This window comes from Xyrauchen texanus, chromosome 15, assembly GCF_025860055.1.
Source record: "Xyrauchen texanus isolate HMW12.3.18 chromosome 15, RBS_HiC_50CHRs, whole genome shotgun sequence".
Taxonomy (NCBI): domain Eukaryota; kingdom Metazoa; phylum Chordata; class Actinopteri; order Cypriniformes; family Catostomidae; genus Xyrauchen; species Xyrauchen texanus.
In genome coordinates this window covers 12,895,847-12,919,650 of record NC_068290.1, presented here as the reverse complement: position 1 = coordinate 12,919,650, position 23,804 = coordinate 12,895,847, and the positions used below count along the sequence as shown (strand labels likewise).

General features: G+C 37.5%; 3 protein-coding genes across 5 annotated transcripts in view; 1 reads left to right on the top strand and 2 right to left on the bottom strand.

The window, feature by feature from the left end:
- The window catches only part of LOC127655660 (calpain-7-like), a 301,204-nt gene extending 296,670 nt beyond the window's left edge, over positions 1–4,534 (bottom strand). Inside the window, exons 1-5 of the mRNA XM_052143574.1 lie at positions 4,148–4,534; positions 3,834–3,942; positions 2,878–3,035; positions 2,555–2,622; positions 1,005–1,205 (exon numbers count right to left, since the gene is read on the bottom strand). Of these exons, the coding sequence (XP_051999534.1) occupies positions 1,005–1,205; positions 2,555–2,622; positions 2,878–3,035; positions 3,834–3,942; positions 4,148–4,249 (638 nt within the window). The 5' untranslated portion in view covers positions 4,250–4,534. The remainder of the gene's footprint in view (positions 1–1,004; positions 1,206–2,554; positions 2,623–2,877; positions 3,036–3,833; positions 3,943–4,147) is intronic.
- LOC127655666 (SH3 domain-binding protein 5-like) overlaps positions 1–23,804 on the top strand; it is a 263,875-nt gene that overhangs the window by 43,896 nt on the left and 196,175 nt on the right. The gene's annotated exons all lie outside the window — the stretch shown is intronic.
- pik3r4 (phosphoinositide-3-kinase, regulatory subunit 4) lies at positions 8,412–23,658 on the bottom strand. 3 transcript variants are annotated; one of them, XM_052143565.1, is made up of 21 exons: positions 23,460–23,658; positions 21,489–22,248; positions 21,272–21,405; positions 19,882–20,491; positions 19,405–19,539; positions 19,031–19,252; positions 18,706–18,879; positions 18,471–18,616; positions 17,968–18,171; positions 16,886–17,087; positions 16,730–16,750; positions 15,303–15,400; positions 14,238–14,460; positions 13,819–13,984; positions 13,501–13,665; positions 11,192–11,403; positions 10,201–10,332; positions 9,925–10,025; positions 9,743–9,831; positions 9,160–9,280; positions 8,412–9,064 (listed from the first exon to the last, which is right to left on the bottom strand). In XM_052143565.1, exons 2-21 carry the CDS (start codon positions 22,204–22,206, stop codon positions 8,894–8,896), a joined length of 4,044 nt encoding a protein of 1,347 aa, XP_051999525.1. In that variant the 5' UTR covers positions 22,207–22,248; positions 23,460–23,658; the 3' UTR covers positions 8,412–8,893. The 3 variants fall into 3 exon arrangements, with proteins under 3 accessions (XP_051999525.1, XP_051999524.1, XP_051999526.1); XM_052143564.1 differs by lacking the exon at positions 16,730–16,750 and having other exon boundaries at positions 15,180–15,400; XM_052143566.1 differs by lacking the exon at positions 16,730–16,750.

The window sequence follows — 23,804 nt, the reverse complement described above, 5'->3', positions numbered from 1 at the left end:
AGTTAAATTTGACATTTCAATTTTATGTTTACTGTTCAGCCAGTTCCCGCCTCCTCCTTGCCCATCCATATAACAGTATAAGGATGGGCAAAGAGGAGGTGGGAACCGGCTGAACAGTCAACGTAATGTTTAATAAGAAACTCAACATAAAATAAACATAAGGACATACAGACACACATGCAATGCGGCCGAGTGCATCTCTCTCTCTCGAACTGGCGCCCCCGGCTACCCTTTATCTCACTCTCCCACTGACCAGCCGATTCAGTGCCGGCCACGCACTCCTCATAGTCACAGTCACCATTCATTTTCATTACATGGAAAAAGATGCAATGAAAGTGAATGGTGACTGAGTCTGTTTGTCCTTAACTCTTTCCCCGCCAGCGTTTTTAAAAAAAAGTTGCCAGCCACCGCCAGGGTTTTTGACGATTTTCGCTAAACTTTAATGGCCCGCAGAATATTTTCTTCCATGAATATATGAAGATGCTATATATCACAATAAAGATCTGAGCCTCTGCTTTTAGGCAAAAAAAACCGATTTTATTTTATCTTCATTTGTTCTTTTTTTATTGCGACTTGAACAGAGGTCGGTTTTGTCAAAAAACAACATTTCAGACAAAAAGCTGAGAAAAAGGCATGTTTATGTCTGATATTTGAGCTTCTCAATACTCCACTTCTTCATGTTTGAGACGATCGCAGTCTGTTTCTTTGATCAAAGAGTTGCGTACTCTTTCAAAACATGCGCAGGGGTCTTCCTTACCGTATAACACCTAAAACACGGAAACCCGGAAAATTCCGTGTTTGGCGGGGAAGCGTTTTTTCATAAAACACGGAAAATTCTGTGTTTGGCGGGGAAAGAGTTAACATTCTGTAAAAACATCTCATTTTGTTTTCCATGGAAGAAAGTCAAACAGGTTTCAAACAATATGAGGGTGAGTAAATTATGACAGATTTACATTTTAGGGTGAACTATGAATGCCTCATTTACACCACTTCTTATCGCCTACCTAAGCACCTCTATCTCCTCCGGCATGTAGCGTTGCCCCTGTGGCTCACAGGACTGTGCCGCTCTGACCGGCTGAGCTTTGTCATGAATAGAGAAGTCTGGACCTAGCGGCAGGAATTGCCTCACCTGAGATTTGGATGTGGATGAAATGGGCTTGTCATGGTTAGCAGATTTACTAAGGGAGTCTTTTAGTCCCTCTGCCCTGAAAGAGGAAAAGTAAAGTAATAAAAGAGGATAATGGGTAAAATGTGCATCATACTGATGATGAGAAAGGAGAGAAGATTGACTAATTGTTTGACTACCATTCTACGTAGTGTAGCAGTCTCAGTCACCATTCACTTTTATTGCATCCTTTTCCATATAATGAAAGTGAATGGTAACTGAGGCTGTCATTCTGCCTAACATCCCCTTTTGTGTTCCACAGAGTTATATATGTTTGGAACAAAAAGAGGGAGAGCAAATTATTTTTTCAAAATGTTCATTTTTGAGTGAAATATCCTTTTAAACACATTTTTTTTTTACATTGAATACTAAACACTTCACCTTAAAGGTATCATTCACCCAAAAATAAAAAATCTCTAATCATTTACTCATCCTCATGTCATGCCAAAGATGTATGACTTTCTTTCTTCTGAAGAACAAAATTAAGATTTTTAGAAAAATATCTCAGCTCTGTAAGTCCTTTCAATGCAAGTGAATGGTGGCCAGAAATAAGAAGCATAGAAGTAATCCATATGACTCCAGTGGTAAATCCATATCTTCAGAAGCAATATGATAGGTGTGGGTAAGAAACAGATTTAAGTCAGATGTGAAACTAAACAGGTGTTACATGTGATTTTATGATCTGAAATTTTTATTTAAATATTGATCTTTTTCTCACCCACACTTATCATATTACTTCTGAAGATATGGATTTAATCACTGGGTTTTATGGATTACATTTATGCTGCGTTTATATGCTTTTTGGACCATCAAATTTCTGGTCACCATTCACTTGCATTGTATGGACCTACAGAGCTGAGATAGTCTTCTAAAAACCTTCAGTTGTGTTCTGCAGAAGAAAGTCATACACGTCTGGGATGGCATGAGGGTGAGTAAATTATGAGAGAATTTTTCTTTTGGGGTGAACTATCTTTTTAAGACTGCTTAATTTAGGCCTGCTTCTATGGAGCCAGAAATATGCTAAAACAATTTGAATTAGAATTGTGTAAATTTGAATTATAGACTTTTGAATTTGAATTATAAGTGTGATTTTGCCAAATTTTATATTACGTTGTATTTTAAATAGGTTTGAATTTGAATTTTTTAAACTCCAATCCTGGACATTTCATATTTAACCAAATTGATTTTTTTTTTTTTATGGCACAATTTTATAAATATGTATTTTCAAACAGCAAATATTTGGTTCTGAATTCTTACACTGTAAATATTCCGTTTTAAAAAATACAGCTTCAAGTTTTCAAGATTTACACAATTGTAATTCAAATTGTTTTGTCGTATTTCTGGCTCCATACGCTTCCTGCAACATTAGTATATTAAACAGTGACACACCTGTCCAGTGCCTGGCGAGCAAGCTGTTTCAGTTTGCCCTGTAGTGCTTGATCTGATGTCTCATTGGACTGTGAAGGAGAGATAATGAGTTCAAAGTTTACAGTTGTGGCTCTGTTTCTGATTACCAAAGGAGCCCAAATCAGAGATTTCAAACCAGACCAATAAACTAGCAAAACACCACCACATATTACAAGGAGTGACAACTATTACATCAGAAGAACTGCTGTTAATACAGTATAGTGTATATAATGCAATTACTTTCATAGTTATATAGTTATGTGGTTATATAAAGTTCTTACGTACAACTTTAAATAAAGACCCACCGTTTGAATGCACAACTCTACAGCCTGAGTGTAAAGCTGAATGGCCTCATCAGTGTTTTCCTTCTCATCCTCCTCAAAAGCCTGTGTCACCAGGAAGTACGCCCTCTCCAGATCCAACTGATGCTTGCTCTTCAGAGGGTCACTGCTCTGTGCTTGAACTGATCACAGGGAAGACAATCAGTGAGCTGATAGGTAGCAAACTTAGGCTTACAGAATGGATATCCAGTTATCAACAGAATCTTAAATGGCTAGTTCACCTAAAAAGGAAAATTCTGCCTCATGTTGTAAAACTGTATGACTTTCTTTCGTCATTGGAAAACAAAAGGAGATGTTAGGCAGAATGATAGTCTCAGAAACTATTCACTTTCATTGTATGAAAAAAAGATGCAATCAATGTGAATAGTGAGGCTAACATTTTGCATAACATCTCCTTTTGTGTTCCACGGAAGATAGTAAAGTCCTACGAGTTTCAAACGACAACAGGGTGAGTAAACGATGACCATGAACTTAAATCTTTAAGGGCCACAGAAGAAAAAATGGCTTTTGTTGTCATGGCTGTCAAATTGCACTATACAAAAGAATGAGGAAGAAGATTTGTTTCCATTTAGGGGTGAACGACATGTGAAGCACAAAATACAGTATATAAATGTTGTCTAACAGCATTCACAATTAATGAATGCTTTGTTAGTCATACAAATATGGTCTGATCTATGCAAGCATTTCTAATGGTTGGGCAATGGAGAATATGTGTGTATAATTTCTCCCTTCTTCCTTCTACAATAGAGAGGAGGTTTCACTTTTGCTGATCACATAAAAGAAGAATGGTGGACAAAATTCAGCCATTGTGAATCACAGGTCTAAACTCAAGAAAGTATGAATCTTGATACAGAGAATCAAAATATGAAAACAGCTTTCTGATGATCACGTCCTACTATTAATTGGTGAAATACACTGACCAGTGCTGTGTAGAGTCTGTACTCTGTCCATGTACTCGTTCACCTTGTCTTGAATATTCTCTAGTTTGGATCCAGCCATACCTGCATAGATGAGAGCTTGGGCAGCCTCCTAATAAGTACCAAAGATACAAAATATAAGTTTTTGTAAACTATGAAAGTGAATTTCTTTTTATGGCAGGTTTTAATGCCAAATACAAAACTTGTATAGTTTAATAAAGTTTTTAATTTTTTTAAGGAAGGTAAAAAAATTATAAGATTATCTCAGCTGCCATTAAGAAGCAGAGCATTCATCAAGAGACTTTGATACAGTTTACCTTGTAGTAGAAAACAGCTTCATTGTATTTTCCCTGCTGGTCGTGCAATACAGCTGATTTGGCAAATTTAACAGCATCAAGTTCAAGAGCTGTACAATCCATAATTAATGTTTAGTGGCTGATAACTAAATTCAGCTTGTCAGATGATGTATGGATATGTTGTTCTCTTCATTATAGGCTAATTTTCCTTCGAGGTTATACGCTTCTTTCTTGAGTTATTATTGTTACGTCAACTTCTCGAAGTCTACCGCCAAAATAAAACGAGCCGAGACCGAAAAATCCTGATTACAATGAGGTCTAAAACTTATTTACACTAAATAAGGCGCAAACCAACAAAGACACAACTTGCTTTTGATGACATCAAAACAATCCCGCAAGCCCACTGTACTTCCGGGATCAGGTGGGCGTGTCCCGGTGTCGTCAGGAGGGTCGTGTCTGGAAGGGATCCCTCTTTCGTCAATCTCGCGAGATTCTAATATTCCACAGATTATACACGGCGTTTTAAGAAGCACTGCAACGATGCGCGCTTGTAAAATATTATTTTAAACTGTTTGTTTTGATAAATTGTCATTCTTGATGATAAATTCAAGTTCTAAATTAAATATTTCACATAATACATCTGATAACTTCATCACACTTGTGTGCTATTTTCAGTCATCAATCAGAGCCGGTAGGAGTCTGACTGGGTGGTCTAGTAGTAACTATTCGCCTTGGGGTTCTAATCCGAATGCAACTCTATATTTTAATTAAGAAAGATTGCATCCGCACCTCAGTGGATGTATAATTTGAGTGGGGACACCTTTATTTGCATATTTCTATGGAAATTCGATTGGAAAAGAGCGTGAGCTGCGGAACTCGCAGCAACGACGAGCGCTCACCGCCCATTCCCAAGTAGGGTTCTCGATCTTCTTAATACTGTATAATTAATGATTATGTAGTTTATGAGCATGCCTTTGTTATTTTGCTAAACATCTTGAACTGATCTTTAATTTTATATTTCGTTCTTTTGATAAACAGTTAAAAGATGAACGTAGTTACACATACTTAAGACTTTACATAACAGACTGCGCATGTGCGAGATGTTGACGAAAGAGGGATCCCTTCTTGACACGACCTGTCATGACACGTCATTTGTTTACAGAGCCGCTGGCCTGTAGCAGAACTTAATGTGGGAAAATCTACCGCTAACACTCAGAAATATGCAATGCGTTCAAATAATTATAAAAATTCTGAAAACTTGAGCGTTAGTCAAAGCTGAACTCAGATCACTGGGATATTTGTCTGTCCCCTTCCAGTAATGAAATAGTATTACTAGTAACTAGTAATAAACTGTGTGTAGTCATAACTGTTGGTCATCTGGAAATACTACAGGCCTTTGTACAGTATATGTTCTGCTGCTGTTGCAGTTCATAAAATGTAGTTTAATTAAAACCAAATTAAAGTGAATAAAAACCGAAATATGATCATCTATTGATGATACGTTCAACATGAAACAAAACAAACTTTGACTGAATATAACTTTACATATAATAATAGCAAATATCACAATGTATGATGCAGATAACACAGACACAATCATTTCATATGTGCTAATTTTGTTGGAATTTCTGTGGAATTCTGTAGAATGTCTTTAACCCTTAAACACATACCTTGGGTCTTCAGTGACCCTGGACCTCATTCCACCCCCTGTACCTCATCCATTTTTGGAGGTGTGCCCACACCTCTTTAGTATTTCTCAATCTTTGTCTTATAAATAATGTTAAAAAAAATTCCAACAATTTTGTACATTATTTAATACAATGGCTTAAGTACCTAAAGTGTATGGGGTCATTAGAGACCCTTGGTACTGTATGCAATAGTGTCGTTTATATATATATATATATATATATATATATATATATATATATATATATATATATATATATATTGTTTATTAAAAATAAATATTATAATAAAAAATAAATACTATTTCTCATTGATTTTCTGTGCAACAATGGTGAATTATCTGTCAGGATCCTGTCACTTTGTCAGTCATGTTGATTGTGGTGACATGATCCTGACACCTAGGTTCTGTGTCTCTGTGTGCGCACAGGGCTTCGGGTGTTATTTCCTCATGCTCCATGTTTCGTCTTTGTGAGTGCGTGGTTTCGGGTTCAAGTCTCTTGCAATGCGCTCCTGTCTTGTCTCGATTTTTTGAACCATCATTGAGCTCATGGCCAATGATGGTTTGCTTGCCATGTACTCTGTTGTCTTGTCATTGTGTTTAGTGTGAGCACATGACTTCTGTCAGGTTTGTTTGCCTTGAGCCCCGTTACCTAGTTATTAGTTAATTTGCTTCACCTGCCTTCCCTTGCTACCCTCCTTATTTCTTTCCCTATTTAACCTCCCTGTGTTCTCAGTCCTGTGCCATGGAGCTGACTTCAGCGCCATGGAGTGCTGCTGGTAGGAAGTAGCGTAGAGTCCAGAAGCGATCTGGAAATGGAGGATGAAACGGTGGATGCGGATAAAAAAGGAAATGCATTAACAAAACCACTGAAAGAAATAATAGGGACGATTGAACGTGTTAAAACCTTAAGGGATGGTAAAATTATGCTGTTTTGTAAAGATGGTAGGCAACAAAAAAACGGCCCTGGGAATTAAATCACTGGTCGGGCATAAAGTAGTATGTTTAATCCCTGAAGAAAAGATCTTGGTTAAAGGTGTGATAACAGGGATTCCAACAGATGTTCCATTTGAAAAGATCCAAAGAAACATAACTGGAGCTTCAGTAAATGATGTCAGATGGCTGAAGTGCGTCAGAAACAATGTAAAGACAGACAGCCTCTCAGTGGTATTAAACTTTGATGAGAATAATTTACCTGAGAGATATGTAGGTTTTGTGAGCTATATGGTTAGACCATAAGTTCCACCACCATTAAGATGTTATAAATGTCAAAAAGTCGGACATGTAGCAGCTGTGTGCAGAGGCAAACAGAGATGTGCGAGATGTGGAGGTGAGCATGAATATGGCAAATGTGAGCAAGGTACACCATGTGCTGTAATGGCGGAGGTGATCATAGCACAGGATATAGAGGTTGTTTAGTGAGGAAAAATGCAGTGAAAGTTCAAAATGTCAGAGTGGAAGAAGGAATATCATATGCTGAACCTCTCAAGAAGGTAAAACGTACAACCAAAGTAATAGAAGCTAAGGCAACAATTTCAAAACAAAAAGTTAAGCTGCAAGAACAAAGTAAAGAGAAAGAAGTGATTGAAGATAAAGTGTCATTCATGGCAGAAGTGGTGAATTGTTCTGCCCAAACCGAAAGTAGGACAGAAAGAATGTAAATCATTATCAGAGCTGCTGAAAAGTACTTGGAATTAGAGGATGTTAATGTAGATATGATAAATGAAAGGCTTAAGATGCAAACAGTCAGACAGTAAATAGTCAGACAGCATGTGGTGGTTCATAATGGTGATTACAATCTTGCAATGGAACGCAAGAAGTTTAATTGCCAATGGACAAGAATTCAAGAAACTCATAACAAACCAAGAAAATGATCTTGAAAGAAACATGCCTAAAACCACAATTACATTTTTTAATGCATGGATACAATACAATTAGAAGAAATAGTCATAAAGGAAATGGTGGTGGGGCAGAAACATTTATTAAACAAGGTATTGTTGAGGTAAATGGGGAACAAGAGGTAGTGGTGGTGGAAATTTGGGAAGGATCACGGAGTATTAGAATAATTCATTTTTATAATCATGTGACAGGTTAAGTAAGGATACATTAGAAAATATTGGAGGGAATGGAAATCATAAAATAGAGTGGTGTGGTGACTTTAATGCACACAGTACTTTATGGGGTAGTACAATAATATATTCATTTTTCTGTATTGACTTCAGAATTAATAGCAATATTCCTAACACTTCAATGGCTATTATTTTATATTACTTTTGTTTCAGTGATTGACTTGATTTACATTTGACATTGCTATTTGAGGGAAAAAGAACATAGAAATAAACTATAGCAAGTGTAACACATGAACAATATGATGTGACTATTGTCATTTAGATGCATTACTGAAATTATGTAAATTGTGCATCTATTTAGACTCATGTCTCAGAGAAAATACATTTTTTATTTGTATCTTGTGTGTAGCTTATGTTTAAAAAGAGATAGATACAAAAAATAGAAAAGTGGATTATTCAACATAAGTTATTCAACAAAATTAACCACACACAGTAGGCATTATATTAACTGATCTTTATTCAGTAATATCCATGACTATAACAATGATTACATTGCATGTTTCAGCTCTATTGTTCAGATGTCTCTCACTCGGGTATCAAGCCAAAAGCACACCTACACATGCTTACATTAGTTGTGCAGAAACACCACTAATAAGTGTAATTACTATGTGCCTGTAAGAACATGACAAACACTATAAACATGTTTTAGCTATGCAATGTCCACTGATCTATAATGATCTGTGTATGTATGCATATATATAATATCAGTGGCAATGTCCTTTTTTATGCATTTTGGCTAAATTGACCTTAATATTCACATTACGCAGTTGCACACCAAAAAACATAAAGCGAACTATTCACGCAAAAACTGTTAGCTAACACTGTTTTATCCACTTGATGATTTAGATGGATCTCATTAGACTTTATTATATTAATTAGCATTATTTAAAATTACATTGCACTTGTTTGGACATCCATACAAAGGTGTTATACCATCTTGGTACAGTATATCTCTCACTTCCACACTTTGACAATACCATCTCTAGAGGAAGTGACTATAAAGCCCTGGGTTGTCTGAAAAGTAGCAATATCAGTAATGATATCATGGTGACCCACCGGGAGGGATTCCGGGCCACGGCGAGGTGTGTCCTCTGTGGATCCACTCTTCTGCTTACTGTGAATCTCCTAGAGAGGTTAAAGAGGGACAGGAATGGATGATGGTCATCTAAATATACCAATGTGCAATATAAGATGAACAGTCAATCAGATGAGCCCCATACCTGCACAACTTCTGTTCCTTCTATGATCTTACGGTTGTAGAACACAGAAGGGCAGTGAAGAGAGTCATTGGCACCACCTGCGACAATGTAAGACCTCTCGGGGTAAGCCAGGTCCCAAAACCTGTAGATTTCATTCATAACACAGTGAAATTTAAAGCATGTTTCATACTGTACTTTTGCATGTGCACTACAGTACTGTATTTGACATAACTAGGCCCAGATATAATCTACAGTCTTCAGTATAAATTCTGTACTGATTTAAGGGGATATTGTGCTCAATGGATGAAACATGGCAAAATGTGTTTAACAGAGTTGAGAGTATTACATACGTTTTGGGGGCTGAAAGCATAATTAAAATAGCCAAAATAATTAATAAAGTAAAACATAAGAGGAGGTGAATTTGTACAATTTTATAAATGATGGGCAATCCGATTCTGAGTCGACTTGTGTGAAACTTTCTGCAGAGTTCACTCTATTTTGTATGGGTCTGCTTATAACTTTGGGTAACAAAACATTATCACTTAACTATGTGAATTTTGAGAGAAAACAAGTAAGTTTTTATGAGCTCACTAACAAACCACACCTGATTCTCATGTCAGATCCAGCTGTGAGTAAGAGGGGGTTGCCATCAGCAGGGCTGCAGTATATCCCGTGTACACTGTGAGGAGATGGCTGTAGAAGACAACAGATTCCAGAGTTGATAACTCTCCTTGATTCTACTCATTATAGAAAATGTGCTTTGCTATGGAGAGGGTAAAAACATACCTGCATCTCTGAAAGTGGGGGTGCAGAGCTGGCCCAAAGGGTGAACTTCCTGTCCCCTGTCTCCATGTCCCACATGGACACCTCATTGTTACCTTGGACAGCTGAGGAGAATGAGAAAAAACATGAATATATTCTGTATACAGTCCTTATCATGGGAAAAATGTATCTTATCAAGGGAAAGACTGCATGTTTAAATCACTATCCAACCTGTAAAAATGATATTTTCAAACAAAAGTATTTAAAGATTGTGTGTTTAAAACTGGGAAAGTCTCTAACCTGCAATTACAGAGGACTGATAGAGTGGATGCATCAGCAGGCGTCTGATTCGGGCTCTGGCTGGGTGGGAGTGGTTGGATATTGGTAGCTGGAACCGCATATCCCAGCAAGCCATTGTGCCATTGCTTGTGCCTGAATGTCAGTAATGGGGCAAAAAAATCATCAGTTTAATATTTTTTTCAATCCATTTTGAATTTGGATTCAATCCAATTAACCAAATTTCTGCATTACTTTCAAATAGCATTAGAGTGCAACAGTGACCGCCCACTTATTCAGCCGTTTGGGTTCCGGAAGTATTTTTCCCATAGACTTTTTAGAAAATCCTTCATCAAAGATTTGTAAGCCATGAACCAAACCAACCAGCTCCTGAAGTAAATCACAACATCGCAAACTTTGTTTTGAAGCACAAAGACAAAGGTACAAGACTGTGTACTTACCATCTTTCATGAGGGCATGGACAACAAGCCCATGAAGCATTGCAAATAATGTAATTGAAAAAAAAAACCTGATGGAAATATATAAAACGATTAATTTTAAGTTGTTGATTACAAGTAGAAACAACTTGGTTTACGTTTATTGCAAAATATTTAACTTGATTATGTCATTTACAGTGCCTCATGGGAGTGGTCGGTTGCTCTGTGGTACGTATCTCAGGCTTCGTTGGCCACGGTTCTCTAATTGGTGAAGCTTTCTCTGCTGGGCCATGGGTATTGTAGTTGTTTACCATGCATTCTGCTGTCAAACACGATTTTTAAACAATGACGGCAAAATAATCCAGACGGATGACTTGAACAGAAGCATACACCAACGATGAACAACCTCTGAACTCAAGGTAGGTCTGTCTTTAAAGGTTTATAATTTATCGTTGGAAATCAATTAAGCAGTGGAAAAAAATGTATGGGATTTTTACTTCCGGAACCAGATTGTTGCACTCTATTGTGTTAACACCTTGACAAAACATGATCCAAAATAAACTATGATGTTTGCTTACCCACACACAGCCAACACTGGTGCATATCCACAGCAAAGGAAGTGATGAGGCCCAGACGCAGGTCGTGGCGTAGGGTCCAAGCGTTGCTGTTGCTGCGAAGGTCCCAACCCACCAAGAAGCCATTCACAGTGGCATAGGCCAGCACCGTCTGTGCCCCTGAGTTAAAGTGATGTATATCCACCACACAGCCCTCATCCTTCGGATCTAAAAACCTGAAAGAGTACCAGTACCTCACTGACCTGACTGATGGAGAGTCTAAACATTCACCAACAATGAACTGCACGAGATTGTCTTTTCTTTCTAAAAACTGATTTCTACAGTAAAAGGACACGAATTTCAGACCTGCCAACCTTGGACATTTTTTTTTAGTACCATCAGTGTGACGGGGCACAGGGTTTGATAACATACCATGTTTTGCTCATCAGGACATTGTTCTGTGCACACTGCGAGTGAAAGAGAGATGCATGAAATCTTCCTCCAGATAAACGCTTATTAAATAATTGTGTTAATAATTATTTTTTAAGTAATGATAAAAACAATATAACACAATGTGTAAATAACATTTTTATGTGAATTCAATATTAACAGACTAGTCGACTATTATTTCCAATGTCGACTAGCAGCAGCTGTACCATTTAGTCGACTAGTCTCACACATCCCTAATCTACATATGTAAAACTAATTATAATAATAATTAAAAACAATTAAGTTGTGATATAAAACACTGTCAATGAGATATGAGTAAAACCCAAGTTTGAGTTCAGGATTTACATTTTGTTTAAAAACTAAATCAGCTATATAGTCACACATCCTGAAATAGGAAAATATAGCCTATTCAAATAACAAATATCTAGAAATGTAGGCCTTCCTAGATAGCTAAATTATTTCCTGAAGCTCTTTGATGGCTAATGTGAAAACATGAGTTCATTGATGTTATTAAATGAGTCTGCTTTTTTATTCCATCAGTTACTCCTGGTCTGAGGCCTCCGTAAATATTTAGTTTATATACAGGGTCCTACCTAATTTAATGGTGCAACGCTCAAATATTTAGTAGTGCATAAATTGTGACTTAGTGCCCATTTACGCCACAACTAGGTTAAGTTGTAACTTGCGCAAAGTTGGTGCGACCGGCCCCAGGTGAACAAGCAAGCTAGCATACAAATTACGTAGCGTTAGGATAACGTTATTAATGTTAAATATTTTCCAAAGGTTAGCAGGTCTGCACTCATCACACACCTTTGTGCTATCCCTGTTAAGGGAGTATTTTAGAGGTTAACGTAATAAGTGGCACAAACTCACACAGTTTGTGTGGAGCAGCAGTGAAATGAGCCTCTCTGAGACGGAAAAACACCACGTGTGTGAGCACAGAACACGCGCCCGAACAATTCTGGAACTCTTCACTCTGGAACACACGGCACCTCAAAATATTTAAATCACAGCACTTGCATAATCACTAAGCCATATAGCGATTTCAATTTTATTTAGATTTATTGTTCAGCATTACTTGAGCATTTTATAATTTATGTGGCTGAATTTTGTCTTCCTCTTATATGAGTGACCATGAATGATGGAGTATTTTAAATTAATCCGACACGTCGACTCCAGAGGATTAAGTTAACTCAATTAAATATTTCAACTTTCCACATCCACCACAACCCGTTTACCTTAAGGAGTTAGAAGTACAGTGACTACTGTACTGTACTGTACTGTCCTTGCTTAAGAAATCAGTAAGACAGCAGGAGTGGAAGGGGGGATCGAACAGGATTTTGTGTTGCTGTCGATTTGCAGTCTCTTATTAATGATAGGCACATTTGTCAATCATACCCGATTGCTATTTGGGGAATGAACCCAGCACTATGATTGGTCGAACTCTTCTTTTGCTGTTGCTTGATTTGAGTACTGCGCGTGCACACAGGCGTCACCAGGTTTTTGCGTAGTTTAGAGTGACAAATCGTACCAGCGTACTTTGAGGTCAAAATGTGTACCCGCTACACAAAATGCGTACAGGTTGGTAGGTCTGGAATTTTCAGGATGTCGTTATTGAAAGTATTTAAAGGGACAGATAACTCAAAAATTTAAATTCTCTCATCATTTATTCACCCTCATGCCATCCCAGATGTGAACACTTTGTAGATGAATATCTCAGCTCTATAGGTCCACACAATGCAAGTGAATGGTGGCCAAAACGTTGAAGGTCCAAAAAGCATATAAAGGCATTATAAAAGTAATCCATATGATTTCAGTGGTTTAATCCATTAAAGAGAATAAAACTTTTGGGGGGAACTATCCCTTTAAGTATTTGCACATACTTAGTCTGACAGGGCTGAACTTTGGGCGATTTGGGTGGCTTGTTTGCCTCAACTGCAAGAAGCTGGATGGAACCATTGTCTGATGCGACAGCAAGGTAATGTGACCCCTGACAGAAGGTCAGCGTTTTCACATGGCCTCCAATCCGAGAATATGTCAGTACAGATCTGAAATCAAGCAAAATCGTGTGGTATTTAGAGTCAACATACCATTTCTTGTGAAAGCGAAACACAGCTACCAAAAAAGCTACCAAAACAATTTAGATAAATACAGTCAAATCTTTCATTTAAATGTCAAAACTGACTATGCATGACAGATACCTTGTGGTGGTTGTTTTACCCTCCATTTTTTGGCTGTCCCAGATCTTTACAGTTCCATCATTGGAGCAAGTAGCAAAGATTGAATGCTCATCAGACACTCGAATCCGGTTTACTGCAGATTTGTGCTCATGGAGATGGGCAACCAGAAGACCTTTTGGATGCCACCCTGCAATAAAACAGTTACCATAGAGAAAATGCCCTAGTGAATCACTAATATGTGACAGAAGCCAGAAATTTAAGAGACAGCAATAAAATAATACTAAGTAATGTATTCAATCAGCCAAGTTCACACAGATCAAACCTACTATCCAGCATTAAAAAAAGATTAGTTGCAGTTACTGGCTTCAGTACAAGATTTCGTAAGCACACACTGGACAACCCCATCATTTAACAAGAGAGTTGATATATGACAGCTGTACCTGGCAGTGGAGGCCTGCTCTCCCACTCTGCACTTTCCATCATTTGCTTGGCCATACGCTCCGCAGAGCATTGCTCTCTCTTCTGCTGAACCAGCTGCTGCAGCTCTGCCTTGCATGTGGTGATGCGCCGCTGGTACGTGGACACTCCGGTTAGGGACTGTACCACCTGAATATTTGGGAGTGCGGTGGTTTTCCTGGGCTGCACTGCTCCGCCCTCAGGCACCTGCAGTAGGTGGAGAACAATGGGGAGTGGTTTAAGGTAAAAGTCCAGAAGATCATAGTCACTATTGTTGATGAAGGACATACTAACACACATAATCAGTGAAAAATTAAATACTCTATGTATGTCTGCGTAAATATGACTGAAATGTTGCAAAGCTTTAAAGGGGTCATATCATGAAGAATCAAATTGCCCTTGATCTTTTAAAATAAAAAGAGCTTGATGCAGTATGAAAACACATTGTAATTTTCAGAACTCAATAATTCCTTCCAGTTAAAAATAGCATTTATTGAAACTGAGTTGCAAAAATGATTTAGGGCTGTTGCTCGTTCAGCATGTAAAGGGGGAGTTTTTCACAGGAATAACAGCAACAAAATATCTATTTAATTATAAGGCTCTGTAAGAGGGTGTGAAAATTGCCATTTAAAACTAACATTTGTCTTCAATATTATAAGTGGAGCTAATGGAAAAAAAATATTGTAATACAAATAATATTGGTATGATATGACCCCTTCTAATCACTATTGATTTAACTTTTTCAGCACACAAAGCTGCAACACAGACAATGCACACAATCAAATGTGTTGAACACATGAATGAGGGGACACTGTTTATGAAGACAGAATGAAAAAAGAATGGTAGAAGTGGAGGAAAGAAGAATGAGAGAGCGCAAGGTAAAGTAAGAGAGGGATGAATAGCACACTGTCGGCTCAGCGGTCGACCTGGGCTGAGGATGGAACATGAGGGAGGTTATGAGGCAGTGAGGAACTCTCAGATCGCAGTGCCTCTCCGCCCAGAGTTCCGTTGGGCACCCCACCACCTCTAGGAACTAGAACATTAGGTACCGTCGACGGAGTCTGTGCTGAACTGGGAGGATCCAAAGAACCGAACATGCTCTTCCACTCTTCATTCAAGTTGGAGTCCTGTTTCGTATGTTTGCGAGCTGGCATGAGAGAAACAAAACAGATTTTTTTTTAAAAGTGGCACAAAAGACTTAAGAACACATGCATGTTTGGGTTACTAAAACGGTCAGTTCTCTGTTAGATGTTAACATGCGGGCTGACACATGGAAAGAAATCAGGTGATTAATTTAGTCAGTGCAAGGACACAAAGTACTTAAAGGGATAGTTCACCTAAAAATGACAATTCTCACATCATTTACTGCCATCACAGATGTGTTTGACTTTATTTCTTCTGCTAAACACAAATTAATATTTTTAGAAAAATATCTCAGCTCTGTTGGTCCTTTCAATGTAAGTGAATGGAGGCCAGACTTTGAAGCTCCAAAAATCAAATAAAGGCAGCATAAAAGTAATCCATACGACTCCAGTGATTTAATATATGTCTTCAGAGACTATGCAATCACATTGTGAGAGAAAAAGATCAATATTTCAATTATCTTTTTACTATAAATTACCACTTTCAATTTCAGAAAGTGAAAGTGGAGATGTATAGTAAAAAGGACTTAAATATAGTATAATATAAATATACCCACACCTATCATATTGTTCTGAAGACATAGATTTAACAACTGGAATCATATAGATTACTTTTATGCTGCCGTTATATGATTTTTAGAGCTTGAAAGGTCTGGTCACAGAATGACATCTACTAGAAAATCTATGACTCTATGGCTGTGCCCGAAAACTGGAAAATGGGGCTTTAGGAGGCTATATATGGAGGTAGGATGAAAATAAGGTGCTTTTTAAACTGTTCTGAGACCAGTTGCCTTAACAGTTCCATTCCTTCCAAAACGCTGCCAGTTAAGCCATTAACTGATAGGGGAGCAAGGCAGAAAATCAGCTGCTGACGATTTCGGATGCATGGAGTGGTGGTGGTGTAGTGGTCTAAAGCACATATCTGTTAATCAGAAGGTCACTGGTTCGAGCCCCACAGCCACCACCATTGTGTCCTTGAGCAAGACACTTAACTCCAGGGGGATTGTCCCTGTAATAAGTGCACTGTAAGTCGCTTTGGATAAAAGTGTCTGCCAAATGCATAAATGTAAATGTATCCTTTTTGTGAATGAATAATTCAGTCTCCAGCAGTCATACACTCCAAAAGGAATTTGTAATAACTCTGGTACAACAAAAAATATTAAAAGACTACATAAGACTTGGAGTTAACATGCATAACTCCAAGTGCATCTATCTACAGTAATTCAGATCTGCCTGTTATAGTGAATTCTCAGTTATGACAACACAATAACTCTAAGTTAGTCAAACTGTAAGTGTAACTTCAAACAGAGCTGCTTAAAACCTAAACAATATACCAGAGGCAGTAGTGATGAAGTCTGTAAACAAATACAAAAAAATTATACTTTAAATTAAATGGCGAACCAATAAAATGAGAAGCATTTATATTTTCAATTGCAGTACAGTGGGGGTAAAATAAAGACTTTTTGATTACACAAATGCATGTTGCCCACCTCTCTTGTCTTCTAACTCCTGCTTGGGTTTAATCAGGTCCACCTGTCGGCCAGTGATGCCCAGTGTACCGAGTTCGATGACTCCACTTTGAGCTCCATCATTCATGTGGCTCTGGTCCACAATATTTGCTTTAGCCTTGTTGGACTTGAGCATGAAGTCTTTCAGAGCCAAAAGCTTGTCTTCCTCAGCCTCTGTCATTCCCTGGAAGAGATCCCCGTGTTAAAGGCTGACATATAAAGTAAAAGCATGTTTGTACGATGACGTCATGACATGTTCCTGGATGAACTTTTGGAACAACATTCCTAGCAACCAATCACTGACCTTTGATATAAGGGTTAGGGCTGATGATAGGCTGGTGAGAATGTTGTTCCAGGAACAACAAAGGATGCCAATCCAAGAACAAGTCATTTGTGTAAATAATTTTGTGCTGTACAGCAGATAAGATGAGAATTACTTTTATAAAAGATGCCCTAGTAGGTGTTCAAAGTTGGGGGGAAAGGCACACAGAAAATGTCAAAGTGCTTAGATATGTCAAAATTATCATATACAAAGTCATGAGATACTAATTCAACATTTTGAGATAAAAAGACATCAATTTCAGATCAAGTCATCTCATAATTATGATTTAATATCTCATAATTATGATTTAGTATCTCAAAATTATACCTTAAAATCATTATTATGATTTATTATAAGTCATAATTATGAGATACTAAATCATAATTATGAGATGACTTTTTATCTCATAATTATGACTTTTAATCACATAATCATTACTTTTTTATCTCATAAGTGTGACTTTTTATCTAAACAATTATGACTAAGCATCTCATAATTTTGACCTTTTATCTTGAAATTTGGACTTTTTAATTATGATTTAGCATCTCATGCTAAATTATGACTTTTTTCTTATTAATTTTGACTTTTTATCTCAAAAGACTTAAACATAACATAAACATGAACGATGTGGGGGAAATGGGCTTCCATACAGTAGTGCCTTTGTTGTGCGAGAAAGCTAAAACTTAGCTTTAGCTAAGCTTAGCTTAGCGTAAATATTTTCTAAATGTACACGTTTTCTGACCTGTGAGAGCAGTTTCTTAAGCAGCTGGGCGATTGCAGGATCCTCTGGAATAGGGCATTCTGGAATGGAGCCGTTGCGTTTCTTTTGCCGCAGCAGCAGGTGTCTAAAGAGGCTACCAATGTCTTTAGAGCGCAGTGCGTAGTCAAAGATGGAGCGACTTACTGGTTCCTTCAGCACACTGAGCAACACAATCTCTTTATCAATCTGCCCAAAGATAAACAACATCACTTAGTAAAAGGTACTTTAACCATAAAACCTTAATCAACACATTTCTTGCAACACTACGATTTAGATTCCTCATATTAAGTATTGAGTACTTGGGAAAGCAGATGGTCAATGTATGCAGGGTGTAGGCAGAATATACTCCCAATTAGCCTCTGTATTATACACAGTATAAACATGTAGTAAACATAGTATGCATCTTGACATGTATTTGAATGAATTATTGCTACTGTAATGGACTAGACCATACAGAATGCTGAGATTCAGACTTGTGACCTAACCTGTATAATAGGCTGGGTGATGAAGGAGTTGAGGTGTGGCATGAGTTTGCAGTAAACGTCAGCAATGTTCAGGTGCTGAGCAACCACAGTGATGAAACCCACGGCTCCATAGCGGATCCAGAGATTGGGGTGACACAAGAAAGGAGCTATGGGATGATAAAAATCTCATTATATTATACACAATATTTTAGAGTACATAATACATTGACATATAAGAATAGATTATTTCTCTCACCAATGTCACTGACAAACTCATAGATGTGAGGTTTCTGCAGTAGCCCCAGCTGACACATGCAAGTGAGAGCATTGAGAGCTTTATAAATGACAAACTCCTCAGCATCACTCAGGCCTTGCTGCAGAAGAGGCTTCAGTATGGAAGAACTCTGCCAGCCAACATATGCAGCTACACCTACAGGGAGGAGAAAATGTGGTTATGAGAAAATGCTGTGAGAAAATGTCTGAAATTATATAAAGCAACTTGACATTATCTATAAGTTTTGCAGTAAGCATTAAATAGATGTAACCATATAAAATTGTAGGAACATTGTGGTGCATCTTACCCACTATACTGTCGAAGAAAGCTCCACGGAGGTGCCAGTCATTCTTGTCATTGAGGAAGGTGATCATATGGGAAAGAAGTACATCGTTGGCTTTCTGTCGGCCAAAGAACACGCAGAGGCGAGTAATGCCATTCTCCATCAGCGTCTGTTTGACAATATTCTCAGGGTCGCTGAGCAAAGTCACCACCTTCTGTTGTACCATCTCATGCAAGGCCTGCAGCTCTTTGGACAAGAGATGGATCAAATCCACAGTATTTTAAAGACAGCACTAGACTCTTTCCATTCAAACTGATTATTAATATAGTACAAAGGGGGATCCTTATGGATAAATAAACTTTCCTTAAAGAGTACCATTAAAGTACACCAGCATTTACCTGAATCATAGTTTTCATTTGGGTGAAGAGTTTCCTCTGTGTCTTCTCCGTTTAGGTCTTGTTCAGAGCTCAAATTATTCTCCTGGACCAGCTCAAGAAAACGCAGCGCTGTCTCAGCCAAGTGGGCGATGTTCTCTATAGAGAAAGACAGAGAAATGTTTTTATTTATTATCAATATATGTCCATATAATACATAAATACAGCACAAAACTGCATAGAAGTCTTAAAATATGAGGAATTGGTGACATCAGCCAAAAAGAAAAGTCGTTTAAGAGGCGGAGCAAGTTTTCACATGTTGCTCATGCACCTGAATTGTACACAACAAGACCGAGAACGTGCATTAAGAAAGTATATAGAATTATTTTGATTTCATGTTGCCTTTAATAAAATAAATATATATATATATCTATATTTAAAAAGCCGACCGATTAGACACTATTAGACATTATTTTTGAGGGTTTTGTAGCACTAGAATACCTGCATAAGCAAGCCTAACAATTGTGGCCTCATCCTGCGCCAGGTGCGCAATCCCAGGTAAGATGTATTCTGGATAGATGTTGACATCATTACGAGGAACTTCCTTGACCAGTGCCAGCACTTTAGTCAGTGTGCGCACGGCCTCTGCCCTGACGCGTGGCATTAAGTCATTGCAGAAGTGCAGCAAGTATGGTGTGATCCTATCCAGAAGAATCTCCACATTCAAACGGCCCGCCAGATGAAGAATCAGCTCCAGCGCTGCCAGCTTGGAGTCACAAAAGCGCAGCGTCTGCAGACAGGATGTTATCACTGACACTAGCACCACCAGCCCGTGGTCCTTCGAAAAATCAAGTTCTTGAGATGCCTTCTCCTGTTTTTCAGCTTTCCCTCCCTGCCCGCCACTGCACAGGTTATTGAGGATGTTCTCCAGGTTCTTTCGGATCACCAGCACCCGTTCGTCAGCAGATTGGAAGGTCTCCTTAGCAAACTGGGCCATGTAGGGCTGCAGGAAGGTGTAGAAGATTTCTGGGAATGCTTTGCCTCGCTGCTGTTTGAGGTATTCTTCAGCTGTCAGGCGCTTTTCTGGCTCTCGCTGCACCATCTGAGCCACCTATGGAAATTTAATTGAATTGTTTTTTTAGTATCATACTAGAGATAATCAAGTTGAAGGATACATCTACACTCACTGAGCACTTCATTTGGAACACTATGGTCCTAATAAAGTGCCTCACGTGGTCTTCTGCCGTTGTAGCACATCTGCCTCAAGGTTCGACGTGTTGTGCATTCGGAGATGCTATTCTGCTGGATTTTCTGTTACTGTTGCGTTTCTGTCAGAAATTCTGATGGTTGATGTGAACATTAACTGAAGCTTTTGAGCTGTATCTGCTTGATTTTATGCACTGCACTGCTGCCACACGATTGGCTGATTAGATAATTGCATGATTAAGTAGGAGTACATGTGTTCCTATAAAATAAACTGCTCAGTGAGTGTATATTTTTGACACTGATATTAAAACGTATCTAATTAATCAGTTATATTTTCCTTAATATAAGTTCTGCATACAGTATAAATAGCAAATTCTTGTTGTAAATCCCTAATTGGAAATATTCCACTTTGTCATATTTGACCGCTTGTCAACTATTATTATTGTAATAATTTATATTATTATTAAAATATTCATATTGCATATTATGTTTTTATTGTTACAATTGACTCATTATTTAGTTATCATTCTGATGTAATAAAAAATATATTATTCTTCATATCGATTAATGGAAAAATAAACAATAAAATATTCAGTATTGTATCTGTCATAAAAAAATAAATTCATCGGCCTCTATACAATACAATACATCTATCATTTGTAAAAGGGATGAATAGAAACTTTACCAGTTCTCTAATGCTGCAATCCTCAATTTTCATCAGCACTTGTTCGGTTTGGAAATGTCCTTTGCGATAAGCCAATAGCTGAGAGAGATCGAAGAGTGGAACCCCCTCTGTGAACAGCTCTGCAATTACACATCCTAAAAAAGAAAAGAAAAAACATTGGTCTGATATCTTCACAGAAACAAATAAGCAAACTGGGAATGATGAAAGTTATAGATACCAGCTGAGAAGATATCCATGGGCTGTTTAAGCTCTCCCCTGGTTCTTTGGCTATTGCTAGACAGATCCACAAGTGGAGTTGTCTGGTCACTTTCTGTGGCAAACATGCTGCCATCCACAAATCTCTCTGGAGCAATATAGCATGTTCTCCTTCTGGACGTGTCAAAGAAATAGTTGAAATCTGCAGGGTTATCCTCAGGTAAGTATGTGGGTTTAAAACTAGCAAAGTCTGTGAGCAGCACCCAGTTCCAGCTTGTTACCATGACATTCTCTGTTTTAATGTCGCCATGACGTACACCAGATTTATGGGCCTGATCCACGGCATTGAGGAGCTGGAAGGCAATCCACTTCTTCTCCACATTGTTAAGAAATGGCCGTGTACTGATACGGTCATACAAGTTATCGCGAACATACTGTCGAAAAAGAATGGCTGCTTTCTCAGTAAGTGTGGCTTTTTGAAAGGGCAAACAGTTCTGACAGGAGTGCAGTCTGATTTTCAGCTCTTCCAGCTCTTGTTTATAGCTGGTCAGGGGCAGTGATGGGTCCTGGATTGCAAAGACCTTAACCACCACTAAACCCTCTCGATGTTTCGCCCGGGCCACTTTGAAAAACCTTGTACTGCCCAGACTTTTGTCATACTCATAATCATGAATGTCAGAGAAGTAACTGTCCACTGAAAGAATTTGTGATGGAGCAATTCCAGCCAGCTGATTCCCCATCTCGCCGAATCAGAGATGGTTGTCCCAAAGACAAATCTCTACCTATTATTGACAAAACATACAGATAGACAAAATCTCAAAACAGATTGATATGTATATATATATATAGGTTTGGGGAGTAACGAAATACATGTAATGGGATTACGTATTTAAAATACAAAATATAAGTAACTGTATTCCACTAGAGTTACAATTTAAATCATTGGTATTTAGAATACAGTTACATTAAAAAAGTATTTTGATTTTCTAAAGAGATTACTTTGCATTTTATTGTCATTTGTTTCATTTAATATTTAGTCCTTTCAGATGGAAAACATTTATACATACAAATGATGAAGATCCAAAGTGCATTTGAACAGCAGTGAAACACTTTCTTATGATGTGTTACATTTCATACGAGCAGACAGAAGTACATTTGAGTAAGTTTGGAGCAGAAGAAATAGAAATAAACTAAAATATATATTCCACTTTACACTAAGCTAAAATGCTATTTCTAGATATTTTACAGGCACGATCATATTTTTTTATCAAGAAAATACACATTGGATCATAATTTATTTTTTTCTAGTAAGAGCTTTGATATTAGGGCAAAAATCGATTATTGATAATAATTTTTGTATTGTTTTCCTGTATAAATATCTAAATTCTTAAAACAAGATCAATTTGATTGATCTTAAGATATTTAGGTTTTTCAGAGAATGTATTTTTAACATGTGTGTTTTGTCTTACTGTAATGGCAGTTTTTTTAGTCAAAACAAGTGAAGAAATCTACCAGAGCTGAAGAATCTAACGGAATACGTTACAAATAACATTTCACAACATGTATTCTGTAATCTGTACTGGATTTAATTTCTGTCTATCTATCGTAATATATATATATATATATATATATATATATATATATATATATATATATATATATATATATTACGATAGATAGATAATGTAATTAGAATGCTTTACAACAAATGATTGCTAATATATACAGTACTTAACTAATGCAAATTTATAGTATAGTTTAGAGTTGTGTCTTCTGTATACAATCTTCTTCTCATCATACACAGTTTCATGAGACATAAAATGTTGCATCATATCTGTTAGCCATACTCGCTATAAGATCCCAAAAACTCACATTATTTACATTCTTTCCCGACCTAAACTACCAATTAAAAATGTTATATGTCACAAATAGCGGCGTGCCGGGTGTGTTTACAGCACTAATTTAATAATAAATAAATAAAACAGTTGTTTACCTGACGCGCTGTTAACTGATCAACAGACTGGTATTTTTTCTCAGCTTATTTAAAAAGACATTCTACATTTTGACAAAGGTAAGATAAATGTTTCTACCAATAATACGTTAAATCTAACAAATGATACAATATATAAAGATTTACATAAACGAGCCGCTTGTTTTGTTATTACATATCAACAATGAAATAGCTGTGTCCGGCTGTATCTCTAAAGGTAGATGTGGGATCAGCTCTCCAGTTCATTAGCGACACGCTATTGGATGAAAATTGAACATTGTTGATCCTGGATCTGTGCACCCAACCGGAAACCGGAAGATATTATCCGGATTTTTTTGGGGGGACTTT

Excerpts from the sequence above, each read along its gene's own strand:
- pik3r4 (XM_052143564.1), bottom strand. The coding sequence starts at position 22,206 with ATGGGGAATCAGCTGGCTGGAATTGCTCCATCACAAATTCTTTCAGTG. Across the intron at positions 18,880-19,030 it reads TTTCTTCGACAGTATAGTGG|GTGTAGCTGCATATGTTGGC; the intron begins GTAAGATGCACC and ends TCCTCCCTGTAG. Across the intron at positions 9,832-9,924 it reads CCCCACTTTCAGAGATGCAG|CCATCTCCTCACAGTGTACA; the intron begins GTATGTTTTTAC and ends TGTCTTCTACAG.